Source organism: Camelina sativa, chromosome 16, assembly GCF_030686135.1.
Source record: "Camelina sativa cultivar CO46 ecotype springtype chromosome 16, ASM3068613v1".
NCBI classification, from domain to species: domain Eukaryota; kingdom Viridiplantae; phylum Streptophyta; class Magnoliopsida; order Brassicales; family Brassicaceae; genus Camelina; species Camelina sativa.
In genome coordinates, this window is record NC_141895.1 from 30,478,342 (window position 1) to 30,501,312 (window position 22,971).

General features: G+C 37.6%; 2 protein-coding genes, 2 long non-coding RNA genes and 2 pseudogenes across 4 annotated transcripts; 3 read left to right on the forward strand and 3 right to left on the reverse strand.

Annotated features, from left to right (window-relative positions):
* Window positions 1–219: 219 nt before the first annotated feature.
* On the forward strand, window positions 220–2,293 carry LOC104752984 (E3 ubiquitin-protein ligase At1g63170). The gene is made up of 5 exons (XM_010475248.3): window positions 220–1,031; window positions 1,118–1,237; window positions 1,332–1,464; window positions 1,553–1,726; window positions 1,858–2,293. The coding sequence occupies exons 1-5, from the start codon at window positions 490–492 to the stop codon at window positions 2,035–2,037; spliced, it is 1,149 nt and encodes a 382-aa protein (XP_010473550.1). The 5' UTR covers window positions 220–489; the 3' UTR covers window positions 2,038–2,293.
* Window positions 2,294–3,654: 1,361 nt separating this feature from the next.
* LOC104752985 (bifunctional UDP-glucose 4-epimerase and UDP-xylose 4-epimerase 3) lies at window positions 3,655–6,466 on the reverse strand. Its single transcript, XM_010475249.3, has 9 exons — window positions 5,710–6,466; window positions 5,470–5,519; window positions 5,231–5,366; window positions 5,037–5,138; window positions 4,717–4,944; window positions 4,547–4,628; window positions 4,359–4,441; window positions 4,160–4,251; window positions 3,655–3,911 (listed from the first exon to the last, which is right to left on the reverse strand). Exons 1-9 carry the CDS (start codon window positions 5,905–5,907, stop codon window positions 3,827–3,829), a joined length of 1,056 nt encoding a protein of 351 aa, XP_010473551.1. The 5' UTR covers window positions 5,908–6,466; the 3' UTR covers window positions 3,655–3,826.
* A 948-nt stretch (window positions 6,467–7,414) lies between these two features.
* Window positions 7,415–8,490, forward strand: LOC104754146 (uncharacterized; annotated as a pseudogene).
* An 11,133-nt stretch (window positions 8,491–19,623) lies between these two features.
* On the reverse strand, window positions 19,624–20,265 carry LOC147926117 (uncharacterized). The gene is made up of 2 exons (XR_015584780.1): window positions 20,078–20,265; window positions 19,624–19,967 (listed from the first exon to the last, which is right to left on the reverse strand). It is a non-coding gene; the product is annotated as an uncharacterized LOC147926117 (long non-coding RNA).
* A 152-nt stretch (window positions 20,266–20,417) lies between these two features.
* On the reverse strand, window positions 20,418–20,975 carry LOC104752986 (uncharacterized). Its single transcript, XR_015584779.1, has 3 exons — window positions 20,843–20,975; window positions 20,696–20,733; window positions 20,418–20,556 (listed from the first exon to the last, which is right to left on the reverse strand). It is a non-coding gene; the product is annotated as an uncharacterized LOC104752986 (long non-coding RNA).
* Window positions 20,976–21,596: 621 nt separating this feature from the next.
* On the forward strand, window positions 21,597–22,963 carry LOC147926118 (uncharacterized; annotated as a pseudogene).
* The last annotated feature ends 8 nt before the right edge of the window (window positions 22,964–22,971 follow it).

Here is a 22,971-nt window from a genome sequence, read left to right on the forward strand (position 1 = left end):
TTTAGTTCGGTTATGTTGCACTGGTTTAAAACCAGATTTTGATTCGGTTTTTGTAATTCAATATCGAAAAATTTGCTCAAATTTTATAAAATTAAATTCGGTTGGGTTGGTTTGGTTCCCGTTTTTTGTCCACCCTCAAATTGGACCAAGATAAGTGTACCTTTACCAAAAAGCCACTAAAAGTACTACATATTACAAAAAAGTCCCACTTATTTCTCTGGTTGTCATTAGAGGAAACATTGAATATTGAAAATTGATTTTTCGTATCTTTCATTTTTTCAAACATCACGTTTTCCGATTTGTCCGACTCATCTTCTTTCTCTCTCTCTCTCTGTTCGAAGCGAAACCCTAACAAATCCGAATTTGTCTCTGAGATTGAAATTTTCCCCTTTTTAATGGCGTAAAGCTTCTTCAATTTCATCAATTCGAGATCAATTGTTGAAAAATTTTACAAGAAAGGAAGAGACTTTTGTAAAAGAGAAACAAGCTATGTCAACAGAGACGACGACGGAAGCAACGCCTTTGATTTTAACCGACGGAGGAGGAGGAGGAGGAAGGAGATCGGTGAGGAGACAAGGGTTAAGAGAAGCGGCAAGGTTACTAAGACATGCAAGTAGCGGGAGGATGATGATGAGAGAGCCATCGATGCTTGTTCGTGAAGCAGCGGCTGAGCAGCTTGAAGAGAGGCAAAGCGATTGGGCTTATTCTAAGCCTGTAGTGGTTTTGGATTTCGTCTGGAATCTTGCTTTTGTTGCTGTTGCTGCTGCTGTTTTGGTACTAAGCAGCGATGAGAAGCCTAATATGCCTCTTAGGGTTTGGATTGTAGGGTATGGGTTGCAATGTATGATGCATATGGTTTGTGTTTGTGTTGAGTATCGTAGGAGGAATAGGAGGAGAAGAAGAGATAGGATTCCGAGATCTCGTTCTTCTTCTTCATCTTCTTCTATGGAGGAAGAAGAAGTTTTGGGTTTGAATAGAAACTCTGAAGAGCGATACTTGGAGCGAGGACAATTAGAGAACGAAAACAACAGGTTTTGTTGGTTTTAAGCTTCAGTGATTGTGATATCTTTTGTCTTGTATGTGAATTTTGGCTAAAGCTGTTTTCTTATGTAACCAGTTTTGCTAAGCATCTAGAATCTGCAAATACGATGATCTCATTTATATGGTGGGTTATTGGATTCTATTGGGTCTCTTCTGGTGGCCAAGAGTTAGCACAAGGATCCCCTCAGCTTTATTGGTTTGTTGTTAACTACTCTCATCTCTCTTAGATTCTCTTGAGTGTTTCAAATGTTCAAGTTCTTTTGTTTAAATGGCTTTGTTGTTTTGTATAGGTTGTGTATAGTCTTCCTAGGTTTCGATGTGTTCTTTGTGGTTTTCTGCGTTGCATTGGCATGTGTTATTGGCATTGCTGTTTGTTGCTGCTTGCCTTGCATCATTGCAGTTCTATACGCTGTAGCAGAACAGGTAACTAATCTCATAACCTGTTTCTTTTGCCTTTTTTACCTCCCAGAAAGTTGGATATGTTCCACTGAGAATCTGTTGAAAAATGCAGGAAGGAGCTTCGAAAGAAGACATTGACCAACTTACTAAATTCAAATTCCGAAAGGTTGGTGATTCTGTGAAACACGCTGTTGATGAGGAACAAGCACAAGGAGATTCAGGAGGAGTGATGACTGAATGTGGTACAGATTCACCCGTTGAACACACTCTTCCTCATGAGGATGCAGTAAGTAACACCCAAAATCACTCTTCTTTCACATTAAGTCAAACTCTGCATATAATGTAATGTTTTTGTATGGCTAGACTCTGATTGGATATTGATGAATAAAACTGGATTTTGCTTTTGTGAATCTACAGGAATGCTGCATATGTCTGTCAGCTTATGAAGACGAGACAGAGCTAAGAGAACTTCCATGTGGCCACCATTTTCATTGTGGTTGCGTGGACAAATGGCTTTACATCAATGCTACTTGTCCTCTTTGCAAATACAACATCCTCAAGAGTGGCAACTACGAAGGCGCAGACGAGGAAGTCTAGAACAGAAGAAGAAAGAAGACAAAAACTTGCAAATATGCGAATATCTGTATCATTAGCAGCTGAGGGAACCCAAGGAACAAAAAAAGGTTCGACAGTTGATCAATTTGTAGTTTTAACATTGCTTGTTATATGCATGTACTGTTGTTGCTTGTTATAAAAAGCTGATTCTATCTTATACCAAATAATTAGAAAAGTAAACCGGAATTTGTAATGGGAGGGAATGATTACAGCTGGCGCAGGTTGATTGGTTCACAAACTATCGTATCCCAACGTATGGTATAAAATAATTACAGAGCAAAATTGATAGAAAAATAAAATAAAAATTGAACCTTTTGGTATGCTTTAGTTCTTCGTCAAGTTCTCTTTGAAGATTCAGTTCTGCTTCACGGTTCTCTCGGATACGCTTCGGTGTTCTTGTTTCTGCATTGCGAGTATTTCAGTGTTTCTGCTTCGAGTCGCTGAAGGGTTCCATCAACGTTCATGGTACGAATCTTGAGTTTGGTGTTCGCTCTAGATAATCCCTAAATCAGACCAGTCTTAGATAATCTCTTTCTTGATTCTATTCGGTGTTTCGATTTTGGAACTAAAAAGCTTTTTAAAATAGTGTATGTAGATTTGATGATAATCATCACCCATCATTTAATAACCCACCAAGAGAGCCTCAATTTATTTACTGTACTATATGCTATTGTATTCTCAAACATTTTGGTTCGAGTGGTTGGTTTGCTTGAAAACCGGTCCAAAGGAAATCTTGAATTTTTTTTTTTTGGTTTTTGTTTTGGGGTCAAAAAATCCAGAGTTCAAATCAATTTAGGATAATAAATCAATCTATATAATAGGGCGTGGACCGCGTGGTGGAGAATGATGGTCTTCGATTACATTACATAGAAGGCCAAGGTTACTTAGCGAAGGGGACTAGGGTTCAGGGTTTTGAAGATTAGAAGAGAGCTTTTTTTTTTTGCAAACTAGTGTACTTCTCTCTAGGGTTTACGAAAGCAAGCATGGATAGGATCAGCAACCTACCAGACGAGATTATTTGCCACATCGGGTCCTTCTTCTCGGCTAAAGAAGCGGCGTTCACGGCACTTCTCTCAAAGAGGTGGAGGAATCTGTTTGAAAACCTATTTCATTTATCAATCCCAGCTGAAGGAAACATTATCTGTTGGAACGGTTTGCAAGTTCTCCTAAACAAATCTCCAAATCTAAAGGCTCTCACCATCAAGGGAAGTGTGCACTATAAGGATGATGAGGAATCTGTTTGCGAATGCATGAAGGAGTATTCATTCCTATCGTCCTGCTAAATTGAAGTCTTAAAGATAACAGAGTTTAAAGGAGACAGAGGAGAGATGGTGCAAATAAAGCACATGTTGGAGAAATTGCCGTGTCTTAAACTTTTGGAAGTTCATTTTAAGCCAAGAAGAGATGACGCAAAGCTTCAGATCATGGCAGATCTCCTAATGATTCCGAGAAGTTCGTCCAAATGTACAGTTAAGGTGTTCCATTGAACAAAAAAATCTTAACATGAACTTGCATATCTGATTTAGATTTAGAGAAACAAATTAGGTGCATGCTTCCCCGTTTGTTGTTGACATGAGAATTCAGGATTTATAACTCAAATATTACAATTGATATATTTTTTTTATTAACCGAAAGAGGATACGTTCGATACAACCTTTTCTGTTTTGAAGAGAGAAGAGATAGATGTAGGCAATATAAAAGAACCATCTATATATATTTTTTTTCTTTATTAGAGTGGTGAAAAGAAAAGGAAAAGTTTTTAAAAAAAATATCAAGGCTTCTTCTGGAAACCCCATGGATTCTTATTTGCCCAGTTCCATTGATCTCTGCACATCTCGTCCACTCCATATTTTGCCCTGTTACCACAAAAAATATATCTCAGTGATTCAGTCCCTTGTCAACTCACTAAGAAAGAGTGATAATTAAACCTCTTATTCAAGTTATGGTTCTTGAAGTTCATGTCACATTTCATTAAACCATGTTTATTTAATCAGCTTTGTTATATCCTTGACCATCAAGATTGCATAGAAATTAACTTATTCGAGTTCTTATCCGAACGAAATATGATTTAAACGCGGGAATGGTATAAATGCCAATGACTTACTTCCATCCAAGTTCTTTCTCAGCTTTTGCAGTTGAAGCATACACAGCTGTTGCATCTCCAGCTCTTCTTGGACATAGCTTGATAGGTATTTTCTGCAAGGAAAAATATGTTTGTTAATAGCATTTTCCTGATAGCAAATCTTCAGTCTCATCCTGTAATTACGGAAATGAGAGACAGGAAAAGAAGAGAAACTTTTTACCTTGCCAGAAGCTTTTTCGAAAGCTGATACCATTTCTAAGACAGAAGTTCCTTGACCAGTCCCAAGATTATAAGCAGTACAGCCTAAGATTAAGATGACACACCAACACTTACAAAATATTAGATTGAGTCCATCAAATCAAAACCAAACCAAACGCTTCAAAAATTTAAATGTCTTATAGAGTTTACCAATCTTTGAGTCTGAAAATAGCTTGTTTAGTGCAGCAACATGGCCATCTGCTAAATCCATCACATGAATGTAGTCTCTGACCTGCAAGTAATGTGTCTTATTTTATCAATCTATCATCAGAAACCTACACCAAATTTGCGAATAAAGAATGGTGTTATCGATATTGTACCGCGCTACCATCCTTGGTGGGATAGTCATGTCCAAATACATTGAGTTCAGGTAGTCGTCCAACTGCCACTTGTTGGATATAAGGCATGAGATTATTCGGTATGCCTTTTGGATCTTCTCCAATTCTTCCGCTCTCGTGAGCTCCAACCGGATTGAAGTACCTCAGAAGAATGATCTTCCATTCTGGTTCCGCAGTGTGAATGTCTCTAGCTATTTCTTCAAGAAACAGCTACACAAACAGATCACTTGCTTATCAAGATCTCAGTAACAAATGATATAACTTCCAAAATTAATGGACTCAAAACAGACTAGATGAGGTACCTTAGTACGACCATAAGGATTCATAGCCTGTAACTCAAAGTCTTCCTCACATGGGACTATTTCAGGTTGGCCGTAAACTGTTGCAGAGGATGAAAAGACCATCTGTATAAAAACTCTAAAACGTCAGAACAAATTTGGTAAACTAAACTAGAACAAGAAACACATTTTCAAAAGTGAAGGGTTCTGATCTTAACCATTTTGCAGTTGTATTTTGCCATGGTCTCATACAGATTGATGGTTCCAACTAAGTTATTATCGAAGTAACGACGAGGGTTTCCAACACTTTCACCCACAGCTTTCAGACCAGCAAAGTGAATCACAGCATCAAATCTGTTTACCCCTCACAAAGAATCACAAGTACAATATTATATCAATTCACCAGACCTGAATAAAAAAATTGCATAACTTAAATTTTAAGAAATTGTCACAATACCTCTGATTGGAAAAGAGTTTCTCAATGTCCCCTTTGTTTCTAAGATCACCCTGCAATTTAATTAATCAAAAACATCCAAAATCTTCATATAACTTCCAAAGAAACGCACAAGCCATATATTACTAAATTAAGAATCCATGGGAGAACAGAGCAAATTCTTGAACTTTTCTTGTGAATCAACCTTGAACATACACGATTTCAATTCCTAAAAAATCGAAGCTTTTTCTTAAGAGTACTGACCAGATTGAATTCAAGCTTTGTAGAGAGATCAGGACCAACAAGCTCCCTAACCCTATGAACAGCTTCAACGACAGAGTTATCAAGATTGTCAATGATGGTAACCTTAAAACCCTGATTCAAAAGCTGAACAACAGTGTGTGTTCCAATGAATCCAGCACCACCAGTCACCAATATGTTCTGCTCCACAGAAGAACCCATTTTTTTTTTTTTCAAAACGAACCCACTTCCCCAAAAATCGAAGCTTTTCTTCACTATTTACGAGAACGTGGTTGGTTAATTGGTTGAGCAAATCAAGGAGAAGGAGAGAGAGAGAGAGAGAGAGAGAGAGAGGAAAAAGTTTGAGTCTTTTTTTTCTGGAGTTATTGATCTGTTGCTTTCTTGTGAGTGGATAAGAAGGACGCCGCAAAAGTGAAATTTAAGGAAAAAGGTAGAGAAAGAGAAAGCTTTTTGGCTTCTTGAAGAGCGATCAAGATGAGATGAGATGATCCGTGTGTTGTTTGATCCTTTAGAATTAAACTCGTGAGGGGTTTTATATAACTAAGGAAGGAGAGAGGAAAAAATAAAGTAAAAGAAACCAACTTTTTTACACACCTTTTTGACCAAATAAAAGATCTTTGTTGTTATGAACAAGAAAGAGTTGATGATTCATTTGCTATTTTTGGGATTTGTGGATAACGAATCATGACCAAATCCACCAAGATTAGAGGGAAAAGAGGGGATTTTTAGAAGTTTATTTTTTTTTTTTTTTGTGTAAATTGATTTTAGTTTCCTAAATTTTCTTTAGATAAACTTTTTCTTTTTTTTTTTCTTTTTTATGCCAACAAGGATTTAGAGTTTCTAAACCAAATAAGATGAGTTATTATTATTATTATTGGGTTGTCATTTGTTTATAAACTTTAGTTGTTTTCATGCCTTAGGCTTAGTCAACAGCTATTTTGTCATAACATTTCCATGGCACGTCTTCTTGACTCTTTAGATAAACGAATTGGTTATTTTTTTTTTTTGAATAAATAAAAACGAATTGGTGATTGCGTACGTATAACAAGCGTGTGAATACTTAATAGTTCTTTTTTTTTCCTCTACACTTATTATTTGATTACCAGCTTAGTTCAAGACCTCCTCTGTTTAGATCTCAAACTGATATCACATTAATTTAAACCCTCTTTTCAACTTCTCCGATTCCTCTAGCTGATCAATCCGACACTCAATTATGAAAAGGAATAGACATTGCTTTAGAGAGAATATAACTCTTTAATAACACTTACAAATTACAATACCAATAGTCGATGTCATCTTAGTTTATTGTTTTTTCAGTGTTAAATTCAGTTAGGAAGTCTTTAATGGCTTTGTAGCTTGGTTGCATTAGACTACTCTACTACACTCATAGTATAACTAAATTTTAAAGCTCTTAAAAACTGTAAAAAAAAAAAAAAAAAAATTAAAATATTTAAAAAACTCGACTTAACATTTTGCATAAAAATCAGTAATCATTAAATCTATGTGATGCGACGACAATCGTTTGGTACTTATTATTGTTTACTTCGGTGAGTGTAATATAAAAAAATCTGAAAGTACGAGGCCAAAAGACAAAGGATCAAGAAATAACAGGGACTTCGGGTAAAATAAATAAGAGAGAGTTCCCGAAGTTAGGGCTCATAATAATTCATGAACGTTAAGATAATATATTTCATTCTTGACTAGAGCGATGGTTGAATTTGAAGGTACGATTCGAGTTTCGTTTTCTTTAGAATTTAGGGCTTTATATATACATACTCTCGCCCGATCAAATCTTAACGATTAATTACAATATGTCTTACTGTCTTAGGCTGGACTTCGTGGCTCGAAGGTGGGTTTTTGCTGTGGAAACCTGAGGATCCTGGCTATGAGAGACCTGCGTACAGGGATTGGACCGAGGATGATGAGCCACCTAAGTACTCACCAGAGCAAGAACTTGCCTTACTGAACAAACAAATCAGAGCGAGCGATGTATTACATTTTTAGTTTTTTCATATGATTTTGGTTATATATAAATGAGCTCTATCTTTTTTGTGATATTGATTGGTTGTTATGGTGAAACAAAACAACAGGGGTTTGATATCGACTTCACACACTTCCGATGTGTCTTCAACTACCACCTTGCTGATCTCGACTCACATGAATTCGTCGAGGAGCCAGAAACCACTAGGGATTTACTCGAGATGCTCTCTCAGACTTCGCTTGATGACTACAATCGTGATAATGTGAGAACGTAATCTATTCCTTGTCTCTTCAAATAAGATATGGTGCTTATTTATAAATGTGTTTATTTTATTCTCTTTTGTTTATAAAAAAAAAAAACAGAGAACAAGATTTGAGTTTGTCAAGGTTATGAAAGCCAACTTTCACTGCTGTTGTGCGTGTATGTTTCTCATAACATTTGAAGTTGTTGATCCTTATGATCACTTGATAAAAATCTTCCAAGCAAGGGTTCGTCATGCTAGAGATATATTGACCGAGTACATCTTCTGCAGGCCTAAACCCAATCAAGGAGGTATGTAATCTTGTTCCTTTTTTTTCCTATCTACAAAAAGTAATTGTTGATATGTTTCTATTGATTCATGGTGGAATATATCTTCCTCTTTCACCATTGAAGATGAATATATTTAATTATACTATTCTGGATTGTTTTGCTAGTGGAATGCATTGGAAATATCAAGAAACAAAGGTAAGGAAATGTCTATCTCTACAAGGGAGTGAGTTTACTGTGGTGTTAGAATCTTGTATGGTTGTATGCCACAAGGAGACAAGGTGTACATTTGTTTGCTAATTATTAGTTAGTCTTTTCATTTTTGCAAACAACTATAAGTATATGTGTGTGGTGTTGTGTAATGTTATCCTTAAATCAGATTTATAACATGAGTCATAGTGTGATTATTTGTTGTTATTTCCCTCTACACTTATTTTTAAAATACTTATAATTTAAGTTACAAATTTGAGTGTCACAATGGATTTAGACATGGAATGCTATTAAACAATGGATTTAGAAATCCAAACAAAAATCATGTGTTATATTTAAAATACTTATCAAAATTATTGTGTTATTAGTTTTATGATTTACAAATACTTGTTAAATTCTCATGTTATTTATTTGATGATTTGTTTTTGGATTTCAAAATCCACTTTATGTTTTAAATAGGTTTGAATGGATTTGAAAGTGTAAAATAGAAGGATTCAAATCCAAAAATAAAACATGTTATTTCAAAATCCATGTGTTTTGATTTTCATAATTTACAATTTTATATAGATTTAGAAATTACTTTTCCAATTAAAAAAAAAATAACTAGCGTCAATACTTGGCTAATCCAATTTAACTCAGCTTCTAACACGACTTCTATAGCAGTAACAAATAAATCTCATGACTAGCAAAACCCAAATTAAAGGCTCTAACTAGATAAATAATGCCATATTAGCATTTTTTTCTCACTGAAATTTCAGTAATTAAGTAGTAGAACGTATAATGTATATACCATATGTTATTCCCACCCCCATGAAAAACATCATCATATGTTATTCCCAATCACTGATATGAGCTACAACTACTAATTTCATTAAGTAGTTTCGATACAGTAGAAAGATAAACCAAAAGATCTCATGAGTTATACAAATAAGTTTTTTTTTTTGTTTTTGTTAAAACAGAAACAGAAGCATAAATTAAACTAGTATAAGATGAGAGATCTCATGTGTTATCTCTCAATCATAGCAATATCCTTTGAAATATTTAAAAAGCGACTAAGTGACTTATAAGAAGACATGCGCTTGGCTTGGCACCTGCTTTTAGTTTTTTTTTAGCCGAGATTTTGAAAAGCAAGAACCTAAAAGCCAATAGAGAAGATGATTAACATGATTACTTATATCTCGAGGACATATATATAGAAACTTTCATGGTTTCAGATGATCAATTCAATCACTTACATGGTGAAAAGACCAAAGCTTTATGAAGTGGTTTATGTTCTCTCACTTTTTTCCTTTCCTTTTGTTTTTGCTCTCTCTCTTTATCTAGTCTTTCACATATATATAAAAGAGTGATGAATAGTCTTTTAATTACTAAAAAACAAAATAATAGAGTGATGAGAAGATAGATATAGTTGTTTTTTTCCTTTTATTTTCTTTTGAAATAGCAAAAACAAGTTAATTTGTATGTACCCATTATAATAAGAGATGGGCAAAATCAAATGGGTTTATGGAAATCAAAAGTATGATTGAATTATTTTCCAATGTAAAGAAATGTGAATGAATCTATATATAATAGCAACAGTTGTATAAATGAAAATACAACTGTTGTACCACAGTTGTACAACAATTATTTTATTTTTTTTGCAAGGGACAATCTTTTGTGTAAAGCTATTTGTAACTTCTACAAACCTTTTCATTAAATGAAAATTCACATAATTATATTAAAAAAAACAGTTGTATAAATGCAGGGATCAATTAAGTGAAAAAATTAAGAAGTTTATAAATTATTGTTAATATTCCAGCATAATTATTCATCAAGATATAGTAATTGTTTATGATGGGAAAAGTCATCAATGACTCAAAATTGCAATATTTAGAAAATTCAGAAAACTGAAGTTAAGTTTTCTATTACTTTTCACTGTGTCATTGTGTGTCCCAAGACACCAGAAAGCATACACATTTGATTCATTTTTTAACGTCTTAATCATAAGTGTCTGATATCTACCATTTTAAAGACCTATATTTGTAGGCAGTCTTACCAAGCCACATATATGGAACTAACATGCAACCTTTGATTGACTACAAAAATGATAACTCTAAACCCACTCCGGTTATGTGTACCGAAAAGTACAAATCCAAGGTAACTAAACTAATGTTCATTTTATTGATTCTTTTACTTGTTTAGTAGAGTAATTTTTTTTTGTGTGTGGCTTCATCTAAGTATTATGTGTTCTTTAAGTTTGCAGCATACACGAACGTTCAAAGTTAAAGATTTGGTCATTATGAACGAAAAAGAAATTGATGAACGTCAACTTATTCGTTTGGTCACCGAGGGTCCTGTAGCTGTTACCATAGATGTTTATGATGAATTTACGCATTTTAAAGGGGTTAGCAAAATTCTTTTATTTGCATTTATTATAAAATGTTTTCAATAGTATCTATATAGTTTTAAAAATATAGAACTATTTTTAATAGGATGGAATCTATCAAGGACCTACGAAGGGTAGCGAGAAGATTGATCAACATATGATTTTAGTGACCGGCTACGATACAAAGATGCCCGAAGGCATTCACTTCTAGAAAGTTCAAAACTCGGCGGGAACTACATGGGGTGAAAAGGGTTTCGGAAAAATCATTCGACAGATTAGTCGTGGTAGAAATGAACCGTCTTTGTTTACCGGCTTTCTCTATCCTACGGTATGACATTAATTAATTACACATAAACAGTTATAACATATACTGTATTTGGATATAGTCGATACTGTAACAATTAACAAAATCATGTTTTATAATATACACAGCTTCTGGATCACTACGAAGGAGAAAGGGTAAGGGAACACGCATGAACGAGTCGTTGAAAGATGCCTGAAGGAGAAAACAAGATCTGTTCGGTAATAACATATGTTTACGTACTTGGAACACTTGATGTGTTAAACAAGCTCTGTCGCTCTTTTACTATCTAGCTAATATTTTTAGTTTTTGGATGTGTTTCTCTTATCTACTACTATATATATTCTATTCTACTTGCTAATACTTTTCAGTTTATACATTGTGGGTGTGTTTCCTTAATCTACTCTATATTCTCTTCTACTTGCTAATACTTTTCAGTTTATACATTGTGGGTGTGTTTGTGTAAGTGTATTAGGGTTCGATGCCCTTTACCATTGATCAACCGAACATATATATACAAGAGTAGCGTATCATATCGGATCACATAATATCTAGAGGATCCTAACTTTACATATATGATTATACAAGGAGATATGAGAATATCCTAACTAACACTCTCCCGCAGTCTGAGCGGAGGTTCCCGAACGTTCAGGCTGGAGCGAAAGTCGGTGAACAATGGAGATGGCAGTCCCTTGGTGAAGATATCCGCATATTGCATTGCCGAGGGAACATGGAGAACACGAACCTCACCAAGGGAGACCCGTTCGCGGACAAAGTGGAGGTCAATTTCAACATGTTTGGTCCGCTGATGTTGAACAGGGTTAGAGGAGAGATAGATGGCAGAGATGTTGTCGCAGTAGACTAGCGTGGCTTTGGTTAGCGGGCAGCCCAGCTCCAGAAACAGATTACGGAGCCAGCTAGTTTCAGCAACCGCATTGGCCACGCCGCGGTATTCAGCTTCAGCACTAGAGCGAGAAATAGTGTGTTGACGTTTGGAGGACCAGGAAAGAAGACTGTCGCCGAGAAACACACAGTAACCGGACGTCGAGCGTCGAGTGGAGGGGCAACCAGCCCAGTCTGCATCCGAATACGCAACAAGATCGGTGATGTTGGACTTGTGAAGCTGTAACCCATGTGATATTGTGCCTTTGACGTAGCGTAGTATCCGTTTTAGTGCGGTGAAGTGGTGTTCACGGGGATCATGCATGAACAAGCAAACTTGCTGAACGGCGAAAGAGATATCAGGGCGAGTGAACGTGAGATATTGGAGAGCACCAGCTAAGCTTCGATAGAGAGAAGGATCAGCAAAAGGTGGGCTAGTGTCGGTATCGAGCTTGGCATTGGTATCGACAGGGGTTAGAGCTGGGTTGCATTCAGTCATGGAGGCGCGATGGAGGATATCCGCAGCATAGTTGTGTTTGCTAAGGAAGAGACCGGCATCGTTATAAGTGACTGCAATACCAAGGGAGTAATGAAGCTTACCAAGATCCGTGAGTTCCAAGTCGCGGCCGAGAGCGTTAATAATGGTGTGTTGTAGCTCAATAGTGGAAAAAGTGAGGACAATATCATCAACGTAGAGGAGGAGGTAAGCCATCTGAGAGCCACGGCGAAGAACAAACAAGGAGGAATTAGAGCGGCTTTGGGTGAAGCCAATGCGTTTGGCAAGCGTAGCAAACCGAGTGTACCAGGCGCGTGGAGCCTGTTTGAGACCATAAAGAGAGCGGCGGAGCAAACAGACGTGATCGGGCTTAGCGGGATCAACAAAACCGGGGGGTTGGTGCATGTAGACAGTCTCCTTAAGATCGCCATGTAGAAACGCGTTCTTGACGTCAAGTTGTCCAAGAGGCCAGTTACGCGCCAAAGCAACATGCAAAACCACACGAATGGTAGCGGGCTTAACAACCGGGCTGAAGGTGTCCTCACAGTCAATGCCAAGTTGCTGTGATTTCCCGTTGGCCACCAGTCTCGCTTTGTACCGAGAAAGCTTCCCATCTGCATCAAACTTATGACGAAAAAGCCACATGGAACGCACAATGTTAGTGTTCTTAGGACGCGGAACCAAGTCCCACGTTCTGCGTTTAATAAGAGCAGGTATTCCTCCCCCATAGCTGGATTCCAGTAAGGATCCTTAGCAGCCTGCACATGAGAAAAAGGAAGAGGCGAAATGGAGTCCGTATGTAGACAAAGCGGAGTACGGGGTTTAGTGATCCCGTTCTTACTCCGTGTTGTCATCGGATGATTATTTGAGGTAGTAGGGGCGGCATTTGGCACTGGAGGTGGAGGAGGAACGACAAAAGGAGGGTGAAGCAATGGTGGTGGTGCTAATGGTGGAGGAAGCAAAGACGGAGAAGGCGGGAGGCTTTTAGTGGTTGATAGAGTGGAGAATGGGAAGACATGTTCAAGAAAAGTGACATGGCGGGAGATAATGATTTTGCGTGTAGAAATGTCGAGACACCGGTAGCCACGATGGTTGGAAGGGTAGCCCAAAAAGACACAAGCAGTCGATCGCGGAGAAAGCTTGTGAGAAGAGGTAGAGGTGGTGTTGGGATAGCATAGGCAACCAAAAACACGAAGATGAGAATAAGTAACAAGAAGATGAAAAAGACGAGTGAAAGGAATTTGATTGTTAATGGAAGAAGAAGGGAGAAGGTTAAGAGTATAAACCGCTGTATTCAGAGCTTCAGCCCAAAAAGAGGGAGGCATATGAGCCTGGATGAGAAGCGTGCGCACCAAGTTGTTGATGGTGCGAAGCATTCGTTCGGAGCGGCCATTTTGTTGAGAGGTGTGTGGACAAGAGAGGCGGAGTTCAGTGCCGATGGTAGCCAAGTGGTCAAGAAAGGTGCGGCTAGTGTACTCGCCACCGTTGTCACACTGAAGCGCCCGGATGGGTTTTTGAAACTGAGTGCGAACATAGGCTGAGAAAAGAAGAAACTTCCCAAACGTATCGCTTTTCTTTTGTAATGGATAAACCCAAATAAAATGTGAATAATGGTCAATAAATAAAAGATAATATTTAAAACCACTATGGCTGAGAACAGGAGATGTCCAAATATCAGAGTGAATAATTTGAAAAGGTTCAGTAACAGTGGTAGAAGAATAGAGAAAAGGGAGACGAACATGTTTACCCAAGCGACACGCATGACACAAAGACGTCATGTCGGCCTTATTACTAAAAGAACTACCCAAAGTATTTAAAGAACGTTGAACAGAGCTACCCGGATGACCGAAACGACGATGCCAAAGTGAGCTACCGGTGGTGAGAGCAAGCGGAGGAGGCGAGGAAGTCGATGGTGTCACCGAGTAGAGGGGACCGGTACTGTCACATCGGAGAATTGGGATCCTGGTTGGAAGATCCTTAACAGAAAAACCAAAAGAATCAAATTCCACAGTACATTGATTATCAGTGACAAATCGTCGAACGGAAACAAGGTTTTTAATAATGTTGGGACAAACAAGAACATTTTTAAGATGAAGAGGACGAGAGGGAGAAAACAGAGTACCATGACCAAGTTGTGTAACAGGAACAGAGGATCCATTACCGACTAAAACAGAGGGAGTTATGCTCGAATTAAAAACAGAAGTGAGAGTACCTGGTTGTCCGGTGATATGCTCGGTAGCAGCGCTATCCATGTACCATGATGCATCTGCAGGGTCTTGAAGTGACATGGTGTTAAACGCTTGAGCAAGAGCAGTTGGTATCATGGTGGAAGGAACGGTGGGAGCGATGGGAGCATGAACCATGTGAGCTTCATGTTGAGGACGTGGAGAGTAGGGACCAAGAATGCTGTTGTGACGAGGAGCAGAGACAGCATGGGAAGGTGGTGGTGCGACCGGAGGATATCCGCCACCGTAGTAGGGATACGGCCATTACGGGGGTCCGTAATGCCACGGAGGATATCCATAACCGGGGTAGGAGCCAGAAGGAGGACCGGAGTAGTAGGAGCGACCACCACCACGACCACCACGAGTGCTACGACCACCACTACGACCACCCCGATGTTTGTGGTTGTGTCCGCGGGCGTTGTTGTTGTGATGAAGAGAAGAAGTCGAGGTGGAGGTATTACCGGCGTAGAGAACAGTAGGGGAGGAGGCGGTGGAGGTTTGGGTTACGGTAGTGCGAAGCTGCTGTTTGAGACGATCTTCTTCCGCCTGAAGCATGGAACGAGTGATGGCAAATGTGGGGAACGGGTTGCGATGGCGGATGACATTGTGAATGCCGTCAAACTTGTCATTAAGGCCATTGAGACAGTGCATGACAAGAGCACGATCAGAGATAGGAGCATCAACGTTGGCGAGAAGATCAGACAAAGACTTCAACTTACGGCAATACTCATGAACGGAGAGATCGCCAATGGTGAGAGTACGCAAGTCGTTCTCAAGTTGCAGTGCACGGTTCTCCTTGTTGTCACGGAACTGGTTCTCCAAGGACATCCAGAGTTCGCAGGCAGTAGCCTTGGGCTTGAGGATTGTCTCCACAAGAGAGTCGGTGATAGTACCATAGATCCACATCTTGACGAGATCGTCACGTTCTTTCCAAGTTGTTTCGGTGGGTGGAGTGGGAGCGGAGGTGCCGTTGAGATGACCAAGAACACCGAAAGTTAAGCAGTGAGTCTCGAAGAGCTCTCTCCATACATCGTAATTCATCTTGTCCATATCAAGGACAATCGGGATGTACGCACGGATCTGACTTATGCCGAAAGATTTGTCAGAAGAACCGGAAGAGTTGGACAAGGCAGCTATGGGAGGAGGAGAGAGAGAGCTCGTGAAGAGGGAGAGGAAGATCAAAGGAGAGGAAGGAAGATCAAAGGAGAGGAAGGAAGACAAGAAGAACAAAAAACGAGAGAAGAAAAGAAGAGAAGAAAGCACGATTAGGTGAGAGAAGCCCTAGATCGTGTGGCTGCTGATACCATGTAAGTGTATTAAGGTTCGATGCCTTTTACCATTGATCAACCGAACATATATATACAAAAGTAGTGTATCATATCGGATCACATAATATCTAGAGGATCCTAACTTTACATATATGATTATACAAGGAGATATGAGAATATCCTAACTAACAGTTTCTTCACGTACTCTGTGACCAAGTCAGTCAAAGTGTCAAACATCACAAATTGTCAAAAGAAAGATTAATTTTAAAAACATAATGTTAATAATGAACGGCCATGTACGCTAAAAGAAAACAGCACAACAACTTCATCAAGAAGTTAATTCCCTAGCAACACAAGCACTCCCATAAGCTATTCAAGTCACATTTAGGGACACATATTGATATAATAACAGTGGAGCATTTCTCGGTTCTCTTATATATAAAAACTCCTACTCCAATCTGTAAAGAGAAAACAAAAACAAAAACAAAACAAAAAAATCAACGCGATAACAACTATACAAGAATCTTACATCAACGTAAAGACCTTTTCTTGATCCCAATGCATTCCACTATAAAAACAAACCATATAGTATAAATCTTGAAGAAACAGCCACTTTCAACTACAAAGACCCTTTCTTCATCTCTCTTGTTGATATCAGTCTAAAGTGGTTTGAGGAAACATATCTCTAATAATTGGATTGAGAGGCTGTCCTCACACTCACATGGACTTAAACTTTTAATATTATACAAACATGATTCACATACACATTACCTTTTGTTACTTCACATCTTTGTGGACATCTTTCTCAACAACTTTCTTGACAGTCCCAATGCATTCCACTATAAAAACCAAACCAAATACTAGTATAAATCTCAACAACCACTTTCGACCAAAAATAAATAAAATTGATGGTAGCTCACAACCTAAATCCATCTAATATGGTTAGAAATATATAGCACAATTATCTTCCACAATGAATTCATAGAAACTATTACGCTGGCTAGATGGAAACATAAAACAACATAAGTTGCTTATATACCTCGTTGATTGGGTTTGGGCCTGCAGAAGACATACTGAGTCATGATATTGTTAGCGTGAAGTACCCTTGTTTGAAAGAGTTTAATCTTGTCATCATAAGGATCCTTAACCTGAAACGTTATGAGAAACATAATCGCAGCAGCAAAGTGAAAATTGGCTTTAACAATCTTGATAAACTCAAATCTTGTGTCCTGTTTTTCAAAACATAAATTAGCATATTGATCAAAGGCATATAAAAAAACTAGTTCTCTCACATTTTGTTTATTATGGTCATCAAGTGATTTTTGAGCGAGCCTCTTGAGTAAATCACCAGTGGTTTCCGATTCATCAACGAACTGATGGGAATCAAGAATCGCAGGATGGTAGTTGAAAACGCAGCGGAAGGACCTGAAATCTATATCAAACCCCTGCATATGCATGTCAAATAAACCTCAATGTCACAAAGTTGATTAATGTTATTATTATTATCATAATAAACCATAGATTCAGGGAAACCCCTACATCGCTTTCCTTGACTTCTTTGGTCATTATTTCTAGTTCTTACTCCGGTGTGAACTTAGGCTCATCTTTCTCAGTCTGAGTCATGTATGGAGGTCTCTCATAGCCACGACCCCTAGGTTTCCACAGCAAAAACGCCATTTCAAGCCACTTAACCCAGCCTGAGACATATATGTAACCGGAATCGATCGGACCTTACTTTACACAAATCAGTGTAAACTTTAGATAAATATATGAAAACTTTGAATCGTATCTTCAAATTCACCCATCGGTCTCGTCACAATCACAAATATGGCTAAGTAAAGTAACGTTAAATCACAAATTCACCCATTTGTTCCATTATATAAGACTTTTTAATTAATAAAAGCACAAAGATTAAGAAACAATAAATGTTCTATCATTTCATAAAATTCAACTAATAGAAAAAAAATACTGCAGAATTAAATAGTCAAAAACTATTAATTTAATATTAAAAATACATAGAAATTTGAGAAAATCTTACTTATAAAATAGAACAAATAGAAAAAGCCTAAAAAATCTTATAAATTGGAACAGAAGAAATAATATTATATTTATTATACTCAAGTGCCTTTTATTTCCTTATCTTTTTTTTGTCTTGCCTCATACTTTGAGGTTTGTTCAACAACTAGTGAGTATTGGATCAAAGCCCAAAAAACGCAGTCCCGTTTAAAAAGCCCATATTACGTGTGTAGCAGTAAAGCGCGTAGACAATCACGTGCCTAGTTTACTCTGTTTCCTCCTGTTGCACACCAACAGATATAGAGGGTGAGAATTCATGTAGCTACCGATTCTGTCCCGCTTCTCATGTACGGGAATAATAATGATGAGTGGTATACGTGTCGCCGTTGGATCAAAAACTCCGCTTGAATTTGTTTTCTTTAATCTCTAGCTATATAATTAATGGATCCAATAATTACTTAGTTAGATCCAATAATGGATCAAAAATCTCCGCTTGAATTTGTTTTACTTAGTTAGAGTGTATAATCAAGCTAAACCCCAAAAACAATGCATGGGATTGGTGCTGTAACAATTTTTTCTTCATGCATTAAATAGTAAACCCTCTATAAAGAACATATATAAAAGATAAGGTTCATTTATTCAAATCTGATGGCAGAAAGAAAGAAAGCAAAAGGAAAAGAAAAAAAAATAACGGAAACTAATTTCAGATTTTAATTTGTTGTTCGAATGTTAAGACCCAAACATTTAATTTCTTATTTAAATAAAGAAAATATCTAAAAAATAACCCAAAATGGTGTTGCTGCGATATTATTCGAATAATAAATAAAAAGTTTTTGAATATGCGTTTGAGCATGTGGACACTTTGATTTGGTGAGTCTTTCATAATCATAATGGTCAAATGATACTCTCGGCAAAGTCTTTTTTCTTCTCTTCCACCTCGACAAGAAACAACCTCTCTTTTGTCGGAGTCCCACGATATACAACAAAACAAACAAAGACTTGATTGTTACGCAAATATTTATTATATATTTCACAAAAAGGACCGTTTTTCGTAAGCTTTGATTTTTTTTTCTTTCTGTGAAGAACTTTCCTCATACGGTGTAAGTGTGAATATATAATAGAGTAGAACCTCGGTAAATTAATACTCAGTAAATTAATAATCTCTATAAATTAATAAATTTTTCTAATCCCAAGTTAGAATTAGTGTAATTTTGGATATAATTCGATAATATAATAAAATAATAATTTTTTTGAAAATCTTTTGTAAAATATGGTCCCATCAATAATATAAATTAATAATTATATAGAATTATCCAAATATATGTATATATCGACACCTTAATTTTTATTAGAGTTCATTTTTGATATTTTTATGGTATAAAAATCTTTGAGTGCTATTATCAAAACATGATAATTGTTATTTTCATTTTAATTAGTTTTATAAAAATATTGGTTATAGCCATTAAATCTTATTTTAAATATTTTTTTACCAAATTAGGAAAGTCTCTCTATAAATTAATAAAATTTCGATAAATTAATAGATTTTCTTGGTTCCAATATTATTAATTTATAGAGGTTTTACTGTCCTATTGTGTATGACATAATTCCCTCTTGACCGTTGACACATAATATTATGCACGAGAGATGCTAACAAAAATACTAATTAAAGCACATATTATCATAATGGTCCTATGAATCATGATAATTTGAGTCTCGTATCAAAATATTTGGAATATTAGTATCTTCAATTCTTCGTAGAACTGGAGTAGTGCGATCATATTAAATGGCATGACAACTTTAACAATGCATTTAGTCATCAACCACTTTTTGGTGCTCTTTTGGAAACTCATATCAAGGAAATGAATCTGAACCAAGTTATGATCAGTACATGCCCTGGGTGGAATTTTGCTTCAAACCACCAGTCAGATGAAGATGGAAGAATTGTAATCATCTGGAAAAACTCGATCACTGCATCAGTCCTGCATCAGTCTAGACAATCTCTCACAGTTGAGTTTCAAATTTATGGAGGAACAAGTTTTATCTACACTGCTATTTATGCTTCAAACCTAGAAGATGAAAGAACTCAGTTATGGCTCAACCTTCAAGCATTAAAACAAGACCTAAATCTGGATTAAAGAGTCTGGGTAATTGGAGGTGATTTCAATCAGATAACTCATCCTGAAGAACACTCAAATCCAGCAGTAAACTCCTACTCTACCAGAATGACTGAGGTTAGAGACGCCCTACTCAGCTTCGAAGTATTTGATTTGAGACACCAAGGCTCCAGCTTTACATGGACGAACAACAGGCCTCAAAATCCAATAGCAAAAAAGCTGGATAGGTTGTTAGTGAACAATAACTGGCTTCAAGCTTACTCTAACAGTATTGCCTCCTTTCTCCCTCCCGATTTCTCAGACCACACACCGTGCTTGCTTGATTTAGCCTCTCCTCTTCCCCAATTTGGGTCCAAACCCTTCAAATTCTGGAACTACCTAACCACTCATCCTCTCTTCCTAACCACTGTTGAGACTGCTTGGATTCATGCCGGGAATGAGGCAGTAACATTGGCGTCTTTGTGCTACAAATTGAAAGCAATAAGAAAAACACTAAAATCATTAAACAAAGACAATTTTTCTCAAATTCAAAGGAGAGTGAGAGTTACTAATGAGCTGTTAAATGTTGTGCAGGTTCAAGCATTAAATTCACCATCCACTTACCTATTCCAGCAAGAGAGAGACCTTACTGAGAAGCTTAACTACCTGAAAATCATAGAAGAAGCTTAACTACCTGAAAATCATAGAAGAAGCTTACTTTAGACAACGATCTCGAATCAATTGGCTTAAAGAAGGTGATCAGAACACTACCTACTTTCACAAAGTGACTGAGATGAGGAACTCCCAAAATTCCATCAGATCATTCACCACTATATCGGGTGTCATCATCTATGACCCTTCTGAAATGAGTAGACTTGCCATCGATCACTTCCAAAATATCCTTGCTCCAGAAAGTCTACCAACTTTGATTATCTCTCCAGCCTGGATTCAAGCGCTTACTGGATTCAAAGCTTCCCCATCTACTCAAGCTGTTATGGCATCCGTCCCAACTGCAGAGGAAATTCTCCAAGTCATATAAAAGCTAAACCAGAACAAATCACCAGGGCCAGATGGGCTTACCTCTGCCTTCTTCAAGTCCGCCTGGGGAATCATTGGTTCAGAAACAGTTGCAGGGATCTCTCATTTCTTTTCCACCTCATTTATGCCATCTGCTCTCAACTCCACTATATTGACCTTAGTACCAAAAAGACCAGGAGCTTCTGCTATAGCTGACTTCAGACCAATTTCTTGCTGTAACACCCTCTACAAAGCTATTTCAAAGCTTCTTGTTAAAAGATTGAAACCCTTGCTGCCTGACCTCATCCTACCAAATCAAACAGCTTTCATCAAAGGGAGATTACTAATAGAAAATACCATTCTTGCAGCTGAATTAGTTAATGGGTATCACAAAAGCAAAGGTCCCAAGAGGATAACTATCAAAGTGGACATAGCAAAAGCTTTTGATACCATTAGGTGGGAGTTCATATTTGCCTGTCTTAGAGGGTTAGAAGTGCCAAATCAATACCTAAGGTGGCTTGAAGCGTGCATTTGTACTCCTACATTCACAGTAGGTTTCAATGGCTCAGTCAATGGGTACTTCAAGGGCAAAAGAGGGCTTAGACAGGGAGATTCACTCTCTCCTTATCTATTTGTCATAGCCATGAACTGTGTTTCTCTCCTCCTAAACAAGGCTGCAGCAGATGGGAAATTTGGTTACCACGCGAAGTGCAAAATCTCTAAACTCACCCACTTATGCTTTGCTGATGACTAACTTATTTTCTGTGAAGGAACTACTGACTCAGTCATGAACATTCTGCAAGTATTGAAAGAGTTTGAAAGTGTTTCAGGACTAGGGTTGAGTATCTCAAAGACTTCCTTCTTCTCATCTAGTCTTTCTCTGCAAGAAATCCAACACATAGAATCAGTCTCTGGACTCACACATGGATCACTGCCAATCAGATACTTAGGAGTTCTCTTGTGCACCAAAAAGCTAACCTTATTGAATTGCGAGCCCCTGATCCAAAAAAATAAAAGGGAGAATGTCTTCATGGTCAACCAGATCCCTATCATTTGCTGGGAGACTCCAACTCCTAAACTCTGTTATTGCTGGAATAACTAATTTTTGGTGCTCGTCGTTTGTGCTGCCAAAGAACGTAATTAATCTAATAAATTCCCTTTGTGGTGCTTTTCTCTGGAATGGTACAATTGAAGGAAAATCCACAGAAAGGGTAGCATGGGATCAAGTTACTCTGGCAAAAGCAGAGGGAGGGTTAGGACTGCGAGACATAACCAGTTGGAGTAAAGCTTGTCTGCTCAAATTGATCTGGCTTCTATTCTTCCAATCTGGATCAGTATGGGTTGCCTGGTTCAAAAAAGAGATTTTTATCAGATAACTTGAGCAACTTCTGGACTATAAAGCTTAAACAAAGCTTATCCTGGCTGGCTAACAAACTAATCAAGATAAGGGTAGACATCTATCCATGGATAAAGTTGGTGTTGGAGAATGGGAAAAGCTGCAGTTTTTGGTCAGATAATTGGTCTCCCTTTGGTAACATTCGTAACTACCTAAACCTACCAAGTCATCAACATCTGGGAATTAGCCCCAATGCATCTGTAGCTAGTCTAAGGGGGAGAAATCACTGGAAATTACCTGCTGCAAGGTCGGATGAGCAGGTAAACCCACAGTCCTACTTAACTACTATATCCCTTTCAAATCTTAATGATCATTACGAATGGTGGCCGAATGGAAAACAATCTGACTACTATCAAACCGGAGAAATCTACAAGTCAATCAAAAGCAGAGGAGAAGAAGTACCTTGGGTCAGATCTGGTTTGGTTCTCAGGAGGCATTCCCAAACACAAATTTTTATCATGGCTAGTGATCATGGATAGATGCCCAA

What these genes read in the sequence shown, in the direction of transcription:
- LOC104752985 (XM_010475249.3), bottom strand. Translation starts at nt 5,907, where the DNA reads ATGGGTTCTTCTGTGGAGCAGAACATATTGGTGACTGGTGGTGCTGGA. An exon ending in AAACTCTTTTCCAATCAGAG is followed by an intron (nt 5,367 to 5,469) that starts GTATTGTGACAA and finishes AGGGGTAAACAG; the next exon opens with ATTTGATGCTGTGATTCACT. An exon ending in CCACCAAGGATGGTAGCGCG is followed by an intron (nt 4,629 to 4,716) that starts GTACAATATCGA and finishes CATTACTTGCAG; the next exon opens with GTCAGAGACTACATTCATGT.
- LOC104752984 (XM_010475248.3), top strand. Translation starts at nt 490, where the DNA reads ATGTCAACAGAGACGACGACGGAAGCAACGCCTTTGATTTTAACCGAC. An exon ending in TTAGAGAACGAAAACAACAG is followed by an intron (nt 1,032 to 1,117) that starts GTTTTGTTGGTT and finishes TTATGTAACCAG; the next exon opens with TTTTGCTAAGCATCTAGAAT. An exon ending in TATACGCTGTAGCAGAACAG is followed by an intron (nt 1,465 to 1,552) that starts GTAACTAATCTC and finishes TGAAAAATGCAG; the next exon opens with GAAGGAGCTTCGAAAGAAGA.